This window comes from Gymnogyps californianus, chromosome 2, assembly GCF_018139145.2.
Source record: "Gymnogyps californianus isolate 813 chromosome 2, ASM1813914v2, whole genome shotgun sequence".
NCBI classification, from domain to species: Eukaryota; Metazoa; Chordata; class Aves; order Accipitriformes; family Cathartidae; genus Gymnogyps; species Gymnogyps californianus.
The window spans coordinates 76,273,855-76,288,047 of record NC_059472.1 but is presented as its reverse complement, the minus strand read 5'-3'; the positions used below and the strand labels follow the sequence as shown (position 1 = coordinate 76,288,047).

Sequence of the window (14,193 nt, the reverse complement as noted above, 5' to 3'; positions counted from 1 at the left end):
AATCAGCATACAAAAAGTGGGCCTGGATACAGCTCCTACAAAGATGCATATTTCAGAGAAGGGATCTATATTTTTTTTAAGGTAGCCTCATATGAATTTCAATTTTAACTATGTATCAGGAAAAAATAAAATAGGGATTTTGGATTGACTTATGGAAGTCTCAGAAAAATACGTAACAAATTCCCAGACCCCACAGAGTACCTTAGCCTGCTTTAGACACAAAAATTAAGTACAGGATCCAAGAGCGCACCTCTCTCCATTCAATAGGCCGGACAGCTACGTTACATGGCGTCATCCCAGACGCCAACAGGAGACTCCTCCAGTGGTCACCCCTAGCAAGATTTCAGCAGCACCATGTTCAGACCCACAGGACAGAACAAGAGAGAGATGTGATCCCCATTTCCTCTCTCCTCCCTCAGACGACTGGTCTTCAAAGCGAATGCTCCCTTCGAAAAAGGGAATTGCAGCGGCATACGGCTTTCCCCCCGACCATCCACGCTGCCGCTCTGTGCCATTGCCTTTCCAGGGATTTGCCGAGCGGCACTACCACGTTGAAGACCGAATCTGTAGTCCAGTAATTTGTTGGTTCAACAAAAGGCATGGCTGAAACAAGCTGCCTGACTCAAAGAGCGTACGCTTCCTGTTGTTGGCAGAAAGCGAGACTTCGCGCTGTTCCCCCTTGCTTCCTTTAAAAACAGTGCCAGGAATTGATGTAAATTGGCTGCAAAGCATCTGACCCACAAAGCAGGGAAGTGAGAAACCGTAGGACTCAGGAAGATAGAGCAATATTAGCCACCTATATCTAAATATATATGTTTTTTTAATGTACTTGATCAATGATCATGGCATCAGCGATTTTCACTTGAAATGTGCTCAAGGGGCTGAAGTCTTCAGCAGCTCCGGAGAATTCTTTCTCCAGAGAAATCACTCGAGTGGTTTCTTCAGTCACAAAAACTATCTACAGTACCGACCACAGACGGGCATGCCTTACGCTGCCCAGACGACTCAGTCGAACATTAGCAGAGGGGTCACCCAGAAAGTTAACTAATTACCCAGCACGAAGGAGTTCTGTCTTCTGGGACTTCTGTCAGGTGGGTCAGGAGAAGGCCCCTGCACCGCTGGGGTAAGAATGGTGTCAGATGTTTGACCCTGTTACGACAGCACTAACGATTTTTACTTGCGAGGCAACGTGAAGAGAGCAACAAATGCCATTTGCTAGCAACCAAAACTCAAATGAATTGAGACTGTTGAATTAATTGGACTCAGCTCCTGTTGCCTACCTGTGATGTATCTACATTTCAACACATTTTCAGGATCTTCAGCCTGGGAGACTGCTCATATCTGCTCATTGACTCTGCTATTAAAATTCCTAAGGCCGAGGATCAGTTTCAACACAAATGCACTGTATTGGGATTTTCACCTCTTTTCCCAACACCAGTGTAATATTGCAGCCTGAGACACAAGGTAAAATTAATCTTTAAAAATCCTATCTTTGTTAAATAGGGAGTTCTAGAGATGTCAGGCTGGTTGTCACAACTCCCTCCAAAATAATCTTCTTAAAAATCGAAGTCCCCCCAACGAATCAACAATAATCCTTAATAAAATGCCAGTAACAAGTCATTAATACTGGATGATTTTAAGTGACAAAACAAGGAAACGTAACTTCGACTGCGCTTGGGCTTTCCTTAAGAAATTGGGTGGACTTCTTTGGGAAAAGATCTCCATCTGGTGGCAGGCTATAGAAAAGATCAAGTCAACACAACAGAGGTGTTACTTTCCCTTGAAAAGACTGCTGTTACGAGAAATGGAGTGGATTTGTTGTGGATAATTTTTTCTCCAGAAATTTCTAGACCTTATATAGGATAGACTGAGCAAGGCATCTTTTACTCTTGCTAAGTCTGTCCTAAACGCACGTCGAGCAAAAGCATTTGATCTCGCCTGGCTCACGTATCCCGTCGCACAACTTCTCCCTGCGGACAGCGCTGTGGGCAAGACATCCCCAGCCTGTGGATGAGGAGAAGCAGCAGTACCACTGCCGCCTGCAGCTGCAGGCAGATGTGTCCGGGACATTAGGACTCACCTACCGACAAGGGCTATATCCCTCTATAGCGATATAAATAAGGCGGTACTCCTTTTCCACTGCTGTAAGGGCAACAAGACTCTTAAGAGGTATAATATCGTATGGGGATTATGTTATACAGATAAAAGGTAACCTTCCCTGGTATAAATTACCCCTACTCTGGGGTCGCTAGAGGAGGGGGTTGTACTATCATCGTAACTGTCTGGGGAGTTGTACTATCATAACTATTTGTAAAAGCACATGAGAAACAGTTTTCATGAATGAAACTACAACGGAGCAGTCCCCAGCATGCTCAGGTTTTTCGCTTCTGAGACATTTACAGACAGAGCATTAGTACGTATTTTTAGCAGATGACAGCAAAAGTTTCTGAAAATTTGATCTTGAGTTCTCTTGCATTTCTTTGACGCAAAACTTCTGGTTTTGGAACGACTTCTGATATCACAATGTTTCAATTATCACATTTAATTTTTTTCAGTCAACTATAAGACTTCCTGTCATATGACAGTAAGGCACCACATGAAACAGGGTGGAACCTTTTAAATTTATCATTAAAATCATTGAAAAAATCACAAGGGATATTCAGAAAATAACAGACTAATCACAGAACCTGGGAACAAATTACCTGTTACCTCCTCCCTTGTCACTACAAGCGTATTTTCTGCCTCTTCCTTCTCTCCAGTTGTACCTATGCCAGCCCAGAGTTTCTGTGACCTTCTTGAAAGTGGAGTTTTTCTTTTTTCTACTTTTATGCCATCACTGCTAAATGTATGCTTTTATATAACATTAAGCCATCAACAGATATTCAAAAAAATATCATCATTGCTTCAAGGTGTACATGTAACTTCAAAGTATACATGTTTGTTTGCATCTTTACATGTAATCAATTTCCCCACAACACTTTTCAATTTTCTCTGTTGATTCTTTTTGAATTTGCTCCCTTTTTTCTAGGGGTAGCTGGCACCAGAATAGCTTGCAGAAACCAGCTTCCAGAGTTCATGCCCCCTCTGGAAAAAAATTCTCCATAATTTAAGAAAAATCAGGAGTCTCTATAATTCTACTTACATGGCTATATTCTTTGCTATAATAGATCTATATCCATTCTGTAGCACAAATAATTGGTATGCAAGAAATACAATATATCAAGAGCATTCGAGCTCCCTATGTCAATACCTCACACCTCTTCTTATTTCTTTTCTTTTCATATTTGGAAAAAAAAATCCATGGGTGACATAATAATGAAGGCCAAAGTTCTCCTTCTTCAGAATATTGAATTAAATATATGAGCACAAGCTATTTCATGACAAGTCTTGCAAGAAATTTCATTGGTTACATCAGATCTGCAAGGATAAGCACTCACTAGTTGTAACTGGCACAAAATAAAATTATTTATTTGGAAAAGGAGAAAACAGACTTGTAGGTCTTAATCACCACTGAGTAATATTTCTAACTGGTGACACCTATTAATCAAAATGATTCTGTGTGACAGGTTTAGGTGGAAGGACCACCCCAACTGACAGAGACATCCTTTCCTCTGGCTTGTAGGTAAAAAGTCAGCAAAAGACAGTTTTACTAATATCAGTAAATAGAGTGAAAAAATCATAGAAGCTACTCTAACTTTAAAAGCAGAAGCCTAGGCAATTTCATCTCTCATTACATTTTAACTCATAGTACAGAACTCGAAACCTGTAAGAATTGGGTAGGAATTTTCACAAGCCACTGCCTAGAATTTTGTGATCTACTTCTAAAAAAAAAAGCCGGTATTATTTTTTTTCCTGACTGTAAATAGACAATCACTCTAGACGGTCTTTCAAAGCAATGCATTAGCAGACCCATCATTTAGTTCCATGTGCCCAGGTGCTTCCACTTTACAAAGCCCAGTGAGAATTTCAGATTGCAGTATTCCAGTTCCAAAAGCAGGCAAACTAATCTGAAACTGGAATTTTCTATCGGCACAATTTAAGGAAAGCCGCAGCTCCTGGAAGCTTTTCTCACGTGGCTTTGGTGAAAAGCCTCAGAACAGCCCAGCTGTATTTCTAGCGTGGATGTCTGATTATGCTGCATACACCGGTAGCCAAAGGAAAGTGTGATATGTTCAGAAGTACGACAGAAGACAAGGTGCCACCCTGCCCGTGAAGTCTACGAACAAACTCAACTCAAACAGAGGGGCACTCTTAGGCTTAGGGTGTTGTCAGGGAATCTGAGAGACCAAGCCGCACACATCCGAGTCAGGGTGAACTACATGGTTGCGATGCTACAACCAAATCCCCGACAGCAGCAGCCTTGCCCCTGCTTGAGCTTGCACAGCTGAAGGTTCCCCTTTTCTGCTCCCCTCCTCCCTGCCCAGCTAACGACTCCAGTCATGCCCGGGTAGAGAAATGGCAGTTGTTCCCTTTTTCCCTGGTAACCTACAGTGAGGAAGCACTGCATCATCTCTCTGCCAGCCAAAAAGCAGATTCAGGGTCTTTTCAGCACCCCTGCAGCTGTCATTCACTGTCCTCGACCCTCAGCTTCTGAAAGAGAACAATATTGCCTTTTGCTTGCTGCTGCATCTTTCTCCGCCACGAGAAAGCAACCTAATATTCCTCTAGAACAGGTAATGTGCCTTGGCAACATGGAAATATGAATACAGGACGTATCTTACCTCTGTGAGTCTTTTACAACTCTTGCATGATATTTTTTGAAGATAGAAATTACTAAATTATTGTAACACCAGTACACAGTTAATTGTAAATCCATATTCAAAGTGCAGTTATAGACAAACAGCAAGGCCATATCAAAGAAGATTTCACACGGGTCTTTCCTGCAGCAGTGTCAATGTTTTCATTGGTGACTTAAGTGACGGAAGAGGGAGGCTCCACTGCCTAACTTTGCTGTTGAAACCAAGCTGGGAAAGATGGGAAAACACAGCAACTTCAGAACAACTTTGCTGAAAATGACCTACAAACTGAACAGAAAAAAGAAACATCACGCCCCAATGAAAATTTCACCTATCTTCCACCCTGGCACCCATGTTCAGTCCTTCTACTCTGCTCCAGTTTCATCCCTTATCACTGATGAGCACTGTCCTGTTCGGGGTATCGCAACGCAGGAGCGATGTGAACCCACAGAAGTGATCAGAAGTCTAACCAAGAGGATGTTATTAAAAAGAGCAGAAGAGTGACATTTATTTAGTCTAGGTAGTATTGTAATGCCAAATGATAATAGATCTCAACTCTTTTAAGTACCTGCTACAAAGGGGATGCCATGTCTGTGAGCAATAAGGACAGGATAAGGCACAACACGTTTGCATTATAGCAACGGAGACGAGGCATTGAATTTTGCCCGTCTTCAATCTTGCTAAAGAAGAATCCAGGCAAGAAAGCCATTTTACTAACGGTTAACGTTAAGTATTTATCAGATTGTGTTTGCATAGGAGCTTACACTGTATACAGGAAGTCCTGAGTGTGATCGTATCATCACTGGTATGAGTATTGTATTGGGTTTGCGTGGCAAGGTTTTGGTAGTGGGGAGGCTATGGGGGTGGTTTCTGTGAGAAGCTGCTAGGAGCTTCCCCTATGTCCGATAGAGCCAACACCAGCCAGCTCCAAGACGGACCCGCCGCTGGCCAAGGCCGAGCCCATCAGCGACAGTGGTAGTGCCTCTGGGATAGCGTATTTAAGAAAGGGAAAAGAAGTTACTGTGCAGCAGCAATTGCAGCCAGAGAGAGGAGTGAGAATATGTGAGAGAAACAACTCTGCAGACACCAAGGTCAGGGAAGAAGGAGGGGGAGGAGGTGCTCCAGGCGCCGGAGCAGAGATTCCCCTGCAGCCTGTGGGGAAGACCATGGTGAGGCAGGCTGTCCCCCTGCAGCCCCATGGAGGTCCACGGTGGAGCAGAGATTCCCCTGCAGCCCATGGAGGACCCCACACTGGAGCAGGTGGATGCCCGAAGGAGGCTGTGACCCCAGGGGAAGCCCGCGCTGGAGCAGGCTCCTGGCAGGACCTGTGGACCTGTGGAGAGAGAGGAGCCCATGCTGGAGCAGGTTTGCTGGCAGGACTTGTGACCCCGTGGAAGGGACCCACGCTGGAGCAGTTTGTGGAGGACTGCAGCCTGTGGGAAGGACTCTCGTTGAAGAAGTTTTTGGAGGACTGTCTCCCATGGGAGGGACCCCACACTGGAGCAGGGGAAGAGTGTGAGGAGTCCTCCCCCTGAGGAGGAAGGAGCAGCAGAAACAACGTGTGATGGACTGACCGCAACCCCCATTCCCCATCCCCCTGCGCCACTGGGAAGAGGAAGTAGAGAATTTGGGAGTAAAGTTGAGCCCAGGAAGAATGGAGGGGTGGGGGGAAGGTGTTTTTAAGATTTTTTTTTTTATTTCTCATTATCCTACTCTGACTAGTAATAAATTAAATGAATTTTTTCCCCAAGTCGAGTCTGTTTTGCCCGTGTTGGTAATTGCTGAGTGATCTCCCTGTCCTTCTCTCGACCCAGGAACCTTTCATTACATTTTCTCTCCCCTGTCCAGCTGAGGAGCGGAAGTGGTAGAGCGGCTTTGGTGGGCACCTGGTGTCCAGCCAGGGTCAACCCACCACAGGTATGAACATTCAATAGTAAAAATGGTTTAAGTCCAGAAAGAGACCAAGGTTTTTATAAGTACTGAATGTTTTAAAGAACAAACTAGGCAAAACATGCACCAGGAATCACAAAAATTAGTTCACCCTACATGAAGTGAGAGTTTGATGATTTCTTAGAGTTCTTTCCAGACCCGTAAGTTTGTGATAATGTAATTTTGGCTTCACATGTATAAGCCAAGATTATATGAAGTTTGTGACCTAATGGGACAAAAACAAGTACTAGAGATCTATTAGTACTGCAAGTGCTTCTAGCTACAGCACTGTACATGACTGCTTTTCTGCAGATAAGATAAAGAACGGTCATAAAATATTAAAAAGGATAAGAAATCTGGTCTTTGGGAATTTTGCATCAGTATTTTCACTAAGCACTGCAGTTATGTGAATTGTTCTGCTGAAGGCATCCATGTTGGGTGCAGGTGTGAAGGTTTTGGTAGTGGGGGGGGCTGCAGGGGTGGCCTCCGTGGGAAGAGGTCAGGAGCTGCCCCATGCCAGACATGCTGGTTCCAACAGACCCATGGTGGAGCAGATATCCACACTGCAGCCCATGAGACAGCCCATGCTGGAGCAGATGGATGTTCCTGAAGAAACTGTGGTCCATGGAGTGTCCACACCAGAGCAGAAGAAAAACATGAGGGGGAAGGAGCTGCAGCGACAAACTGCTATATACTGACCGCAGCCTCCCACCCCGCTGAGCCCCATGGCGGCAGGGTAGGAGAGCTGGGAGTGAAGTCGAGTGTGGGACAGCAGGGAGGAAAGGTGGTGTTTCAATGTTTGGGTTTTTTTGCCTCTCACTACCCAAATCTATTTTAATTGGCAGTACATTAATTTTCCCCAAGCCGAGTCCGTTTCGCCCACAATGGTAACTGGTGAGCGATCTCCCTGTCTTTATCTCGACCCACCAGCTCTCTCATCCTGTTTTCTCCCCCCATCCCACTGAGGAGGGGGAGTGAGTGAGGGGCAGGGTGGGCACCTGGCTGTTAGCCAAGGTTAACCTGCCAGAGTATCTCTCTAGGCAAGAAAACTACTCACGAGCCTTCTTTCAAAACTCTCCCAAGCCCGACCTTTCATTTCAATGTCAAAGGAAGGCACACTGACGAGTTTGAAGACAAGTGCAAGCATTGTTTGTGTATCTACAGTTCAAAGCATCTTCTAAGTCTTAGTAAATGCCAGTGCTCACCAAGACCAATCCCTCACTGCCATCAAAATTATAATTTTAATAGGAAAAGTGGGGTTTTGTTTGTTTGTTTGGTAGAGTTTTTTCCAATGACATGTTGGCTTGAGAGTAGTTCTGGAATTTCTATTAGAAAAACAGAATCTGCCTTATTTCAATAGGACAATCTTAACAATACTCTTAGAGTCCAGTCTGGTTTTCATCCACTTGCCGTTAGCAGATGAAGATCATTGCTGCTTCATCAGCTTTTTACCTACTTGTGTTGGCACAGTTTCCTATAAATGAAAATTCATCTGGGGATTTCATACTGCTCTGAGACAATTTAGCTAACTCAAATACAAAATGCACTGAGAAAATGAAGAGTCTGAATTGCCTTGATTATTAATAAGACCTCACTTTTCCAGGACTGCAATTATTTACCTTTATTTAAGAGAAACCAAGAGATTGTGCACCAAATGTTACTGAACCACAAAACTAGAGGAGAGTCCTGCATTTCTTCTTACAAAGTTCATCCAGCCAAAAAGAATAAATAATGAAGCACACAGGTTTCTGCATACACTAAACAGATCCATTAAAGTGGATTTATCTGCACCATTTCCCTTAAATTACAATCATGCCCTACTTCTGTGCAATTTTCTGTATTTTGTGAAATTACGTTACCGGCGATCTAATCTCTTGTTTGGTGGCACTGTTACAGCGGGTTATGAAATACATATTGGGCTAATACTGGAAGTCCTGCTGACTTGTGAGTCCTGCAGCAAAGCCTGAATATTGCTAGATGGCTGAAGAGATAGTCGTATTACCTGCATCATTACTAAGAAAGAATACACTTTACCTAATGTTCCCTTTCACTATTTCTGCGTGTTTTCTAAAAACAACAAAAGCTCGCTCACGTAATTCAAGAGGGTGCTGAGTAACGTAAGAAGTAGGAGGAAGAATACTCCTGTCTGGTGCTGTGGTTCTACCTTTTCTCTCTTTCACAAGCTCCGCTTTGCAGAGGACAAACGCAGCGGCACAGCATTCCTCCCCCAGCCCTCGTCGTCTTAGGGGGCGTTTTGTTCTCTGTCACCATGCGCGTTCTCACTGGTCCTTTCAGTAGAGCCATTTCTATTAAAATATGAATATTCAGATACACAGATGAGCACAGAATGCTCACATCGCATACCAGAATAATTCCCAGCATAAATAAGGCAACCATTACATTATACATACGGGTTTTGTTACCCTTGAGCAACCCTTAGGTTTTACTAAACAATTAAAATTCTCTGGGGTTTTCATTCACTTGCCTGAGAAAAGATTTTAAAGAACACGTTTTCATTAGCGCTGGAGAGATGTTTGGAGAGAGCAAAAATCTTACCTAGTACATGTTTATAGCTCTCCAATACTAAACTTGTAAGAGCAGATTTAATCTCATAATCTTTATCCAAGTGGCACAAGAGTCAATCAGTTTGGATCACATCACACGTTTATTCTTACAAAATAATCTAATTATTCTACCTTCACTATTTCAAAAATTAAGATAAATTCGCATAACTGAATTTTTACATCTGTGCAAAACAATTTTTAATACATACCAGACTTTACTAAAAACATAAGCTAAGAATAGAACTGACTTTTTTATGCTTAAATCAGGATGAGCTCTAAGAAATGCCAAGTATTCCAAATTATTCTGAATTCAGGGTTCACTATAGTCTCATAGCCCCTGTAGTTCCCAAACAACTTTAAAAAAAATGCTAGCTAAACAGCATTTATCCATTTTTAGAAAAATCTAAGTAAGACTAGCTTTTAAGCTCTGCATTTTCCCCACTAGGAGAAAAAGTGCTTTAGAGAAACTGAAAATAAAGCACGGACACCACAGCAGCCAGCTCTGCCACACTAACAAAAGAATCGAAAGGAAAGCTTTTAATTTACTTTCCATTCAGGGGCAGCTCTGTCCAGCCAGTGGGTGAGGACAGGTTATGTGAACCAAAGGCTGTGCATTTCTTTCAGACCTTAGGTAAGAACACCAAATACAAGCCAGCTAGGAATTTTACCATTGTTGCATGAAGATTTTTTTAAGGAGCAGTGGAACCCTGTCGCCACTGGGACAAGGGATTTCTCCTTCCCGGCCACTAGAGCCCAGTCGGGTGCACTCTCAGACTAAGGCTTCTCCCATCTTAGTTTGATGGATGCAGCTGCCGCTGTTTTTGCTTGTGGGTCCAGCCAGGCGTGAGGCTGAGCCCCTAATCCAAAACAGCAGGGACACACACACACACACACACACACCACACACACACACCCACAGACAAGGACACAGAGCAAGCAGTGCCGTTACCAGCACGCACATACACCGCAAATGCGCTCACGTAAATCCAACAGCGCGGCCCCAGCCTGTCCCTCATCTCCAGCCGAACAGGACTGCAGCTCACCAGCGAGACACGCAGGCCCCCGCACTCTCCAGCTTCACAAGGACACCATGCTCACGGAGCCTTCAGACACTGCCACGGGATTTAAGTTCGTCTAATAGCCACGCCCAGACCCTGAGCCCCCTTACCCCGCCACTGGCTTGTATCTGCGCCCTGTCCAGATGCTGGCTTCCTCCTACTTGCCAGTTAGTCCAGCCTGAAGGTTGCTAGCGAGTTTTGTTAGTGAAGTTTGCACGCGCACCGGGATCCCTGCACCACCTGCTTGTAAAGACATTGGCTAGCCCATGGCTGGCCCTCAGATCCCAGAGCCCCTGTGACCCATGGCCTCTTCTCCAGTTGCAGGTGCCCAGACCTCCTGACAACACACATCCACACACGCAGGTGCAGCACAGAAAGCAAGGTCAAGCAGAAAATCATCAGAAAAAGTATTTAATAGGAAGCTGGGATGGACCGCAGTGATGGGGCACAGGGCTCAGTCAGACAAGAGCACTGCTTACATGAGACCGTCCCCTTTTATCCCCCCTTCTATTTTTCCATGCACGTTCTTCCCACATCCACCTTGACCCTTTCCTTCCTCCATTCCTGTCTCTTCCCAAACAATGCGCCCCTAACTACTTTTCCCCATCAGTCCCAGTTTTGCTACATCCCTACCCAAAACTGGTATTTCTGATAACATTACCTGGGTCCCCTCAGCCTTGCATGGCGTTACTGACACAGCACAGTCAGCCTTGCAAGATTCCCCCCAATACTCCCTTCAATTATATGCGAGGTTTGACCATCTTCCCCTTAAATATCAGTGAAATTCATCCGTCTTTCACAGCAGCTATCTGTAATTTTTCTCAGCTTCTCACTCCGTTACTTGCGTTCAGCAATTTCTCGTGTCATGACCAGCAGTTTCTCATGGTCTTTTCAGTCGGCAAAACCTCAGGCCAGGGCCTAGACATCTGCCTGCATAACGTAAGAAGATTTATTTCAAAGACAGAAACAAAACAAAGCGCAGACACTCTAAATTATCATGGGTTTAACACATGACAGCGCTAAAGAAACCTTTCTGTGAAACAGTTAGGATGCAATTATCTACCGCAGCCAAATGTCTGGTTCCAGGTTTCATACAGCTCTAGGTCCTTCGAGGAGACGCTGGGCCGCACGGTTCTGAAGGCACTCTCAAAGTCCAGAAAAGCAATAGGCCGTACTTGGTCTGGCATGATGGTTGCAATGTCCATGGACTGAAGACTGCGGATAGGGCCCAGAGAAGCTTCTCGACAGAGCTGTGTCATGTCTGCCCCAGAAAATCCATTCGATTTCTTAACTATGAGTTCGATTTCCTCTTCATTTAGAGAGCAGTGCTCCTTTGACATCAGACGGGTAACAATCTGCTTCCTAGCCGAGGCTTCTGGAAGAGGAATGTACAGTCTCTTCACTAGTCTCCTTCGGGCAGCTTCATCGATTTCTTGGGGTCGGTTTGTTGCTCCAACCACTAGAATACGATCTTCGGAGGAGGTTGTTGCCCCATCTAACTGGACCAGAAATTCAGTTTTTATTCTTCTCGACGACTCGTGCTCCCCATCTCCACGCTGAGACAACAGAGAATCAATTTCATCAATGAAAATCACTGCGGGCTGTTGACATCGTGCCACAGCGAAGAGCGCGCGGACCATCTTTTCCCCCTCGCCCACCCATTTGGAAGTCAGAGAAGAGGCACTGATGCTAAAAAAAGTCGCTCCAGACTGGCATGCGATGCACTTGCCTATAAGAGTCTTGCCAGTCCCGGGGGGGCCAAAGAGAAGAATTCCTTTAGGAGGACCACGTAACCCAGTGAAGATGTCTGGCCTCAGCATAGGCCAGACTACTATTTCTTTTATAGTAGCTTTAGCAAATTCAACTCCGGCAATGTCATCCCAGTTGACAGGAGGCCCATGGTCCATGATCTCGTGCATAATCAGTTCGACCATTTTTGGTTCTATGTTTTTCAGTCGTTCATCTACAGGCAGCGATGGATCTGCTGGTCCTCTTGCATGAGGTTTACACTGTGCTCCTCCGTTTTCAGTTCCATCTTGTTTTGGAACTGGAGGAACAAACTTGCCAAACGGACCCCGAGATCTGCCTGCACCCAGTGATTTTTTTACACCTCCGTATGACGAGACGGGTGCACGCTGGGGTAGGTTTTGAGATTTCTTTTGCTGATCCACCCACAGCTGTTCTTTTGCAGTTCTAAAACCAGGAACACTGCTCTCTTCATTTCTGTTTCTATACCCTGAAAAACTACTGGTTTCTGTACTGATGGAAGCCTGGCATGGAGCAAGGCTAGGAATTGCCGTGCTGCCTTCATCAGCCAGACCATAAAATGCTTTTCTTTTTCCAGAACTTGCGGACCATGCAGGTACAGCTGACTGATTGGAAAGAGACAAATTTTGTCCATCACGACAGTTACCGGACATTTTCGGAGAACTACTACTTGTCGCTTCTTTACTTCCAAATAGTGGCATTGCCTGGAAACTTGTATGAACCCGTTCGCTTAAGGAGGCTGAAGAGGCAGGAAATGTATCCGAAGTTTTGGTCACAGGAGGCACACTGCTCTGAACAGACTTCGAAGATGAGGGATGCTCAAGGAGATCTGGTCCCTGACTCGCACATTTTGCTGAGCCAGCATGGAGCTCAGTCTCTCCGGCACTGCTGAAGATACCGAGTTTAGGAAGACCTGGAGCGGCAGAGGCACTGACCCCTTTATCAGCTAGTACACAGGCATCTGTTGGTGCCATCCGAGAGCTTTGGAAGTTTTTGCCAGCCTGCATCCTCTCTTGCACACACTTTAATTCAAATACATTATCCGTTGTCAAGGCAGATTGCCACTTGTCACTGTCATTTTGCTGACACTTTGCCAAACTCAAAATGTTTTCAGCATAGTTATTCAAGCCAGTCTCTATGTTGTCAGAGTCAATAATTGCAGAGTATTTCTCTGCGTATTTTTTAAACAGGTTGGCAGCACAGACCTGAGAGATCTCGGAGTTTGCCCATGCATACTGAATATGCAGGATTTTGGCACGGTATTCATCTGCCTTCTGTCCAGGTGTGCAGGTGCCAGAGGTAATAGCAAAGTAGCTTTTCTGCCAGTCACTCAGGTGCACGGTGCTGTGGGTGGGGGTCTCCATCACTGACACTGAAACATACATAAAATACCTGCTGTTATAAAATGCATTTCACAGCTATCTGCTTTGGCTGCTTTCCCTCTTTCCTAAATACATATGCAGGAAAACATACATTATTTTAATCGAGAAAAATAGTGCAGTAGATCTTGTAAGCTATTTAGCCAGTCTGGACACTTTACCATTTTCAAAAAGCAACCAGCTTTGCGGTGTAAAGCCATTTAGACTGAAGTTCTCTTTTCTTCCTTGTTCAAAGAAAGAAAAGAAGAAGAAGAAAAAAAAAAAAAAAAGAGAGTTTGCTTCTAACCAGAGGTCTCCTGGGGAGGTAAGTAGGCTGCAAAGAATGGTAACAGATGGCCAAACAAAAATTGGCCTTGTTAAATTAAATCACCAGTGCTTTCACTCTTATTTGACAGAATATGGCACAGTGCAGAGGACAGATTATATAAATCACTGTCAGAATGATGAAATTTATTACAGTGATGGTAATAAAAATGAAACAATGAAGCTAATAAATAAAACTATATGCAAAGTCTCTAAGGGGAGGTAAAAGTGGAATGAATAAGCCTGAATGTAGTAAACTTTCAGATTAAGAAAATACAGATTCATAGCAAATGTTCAAAACTATTTATTCCACTTAGAACGTACTAAAATGTCCCCATTTTAAATTTTAGAGAAACAAAGCTCTTGTGTGTTTAAAGCAAAGCTTGTTTCTCAGTTTTAGAAAGCAGAATTTGAATTCCTTCAGCAATTTTTTACTTAAAGAAACACGAAAGACGAC

At 44.2% G+C, this 14,193-nt stretch overlaps 1 protein-coding gene across 1 annotated transcript; it reads right to left on the bottom strand.

Moving 5' to 3' along the window:
- Positions 1-10,793: 10,793 nt before the first annotated feature.
- FIGNL1 (fidgetin like 1) lies at positions 10,794-13,418 on the bottom strand. Its single transcript, XM_050891865.1, has one exon. It carries the CDS (start codon positions 13,416-13,418, stop codon positions 11,343-11,345), a length of 2,076 nt encoding a protein of 691 aa, XP_050747822.1. The 3' UTR covers positions 10,794-11,342.
- Between the last annotated feature and the right edge of the window lie 775 nt (positions 13,419-14,193).

Bases quoted from the DNA above. Each gene is read 5' to 3' on its own strand.
- FIGNL1 (XM_050891865.1), bottom strand. From the start codon at position 13,418: ATGGAGACCCCCACCCACAGCACCGTGCACCTGAGTGACTGGCAGAAA.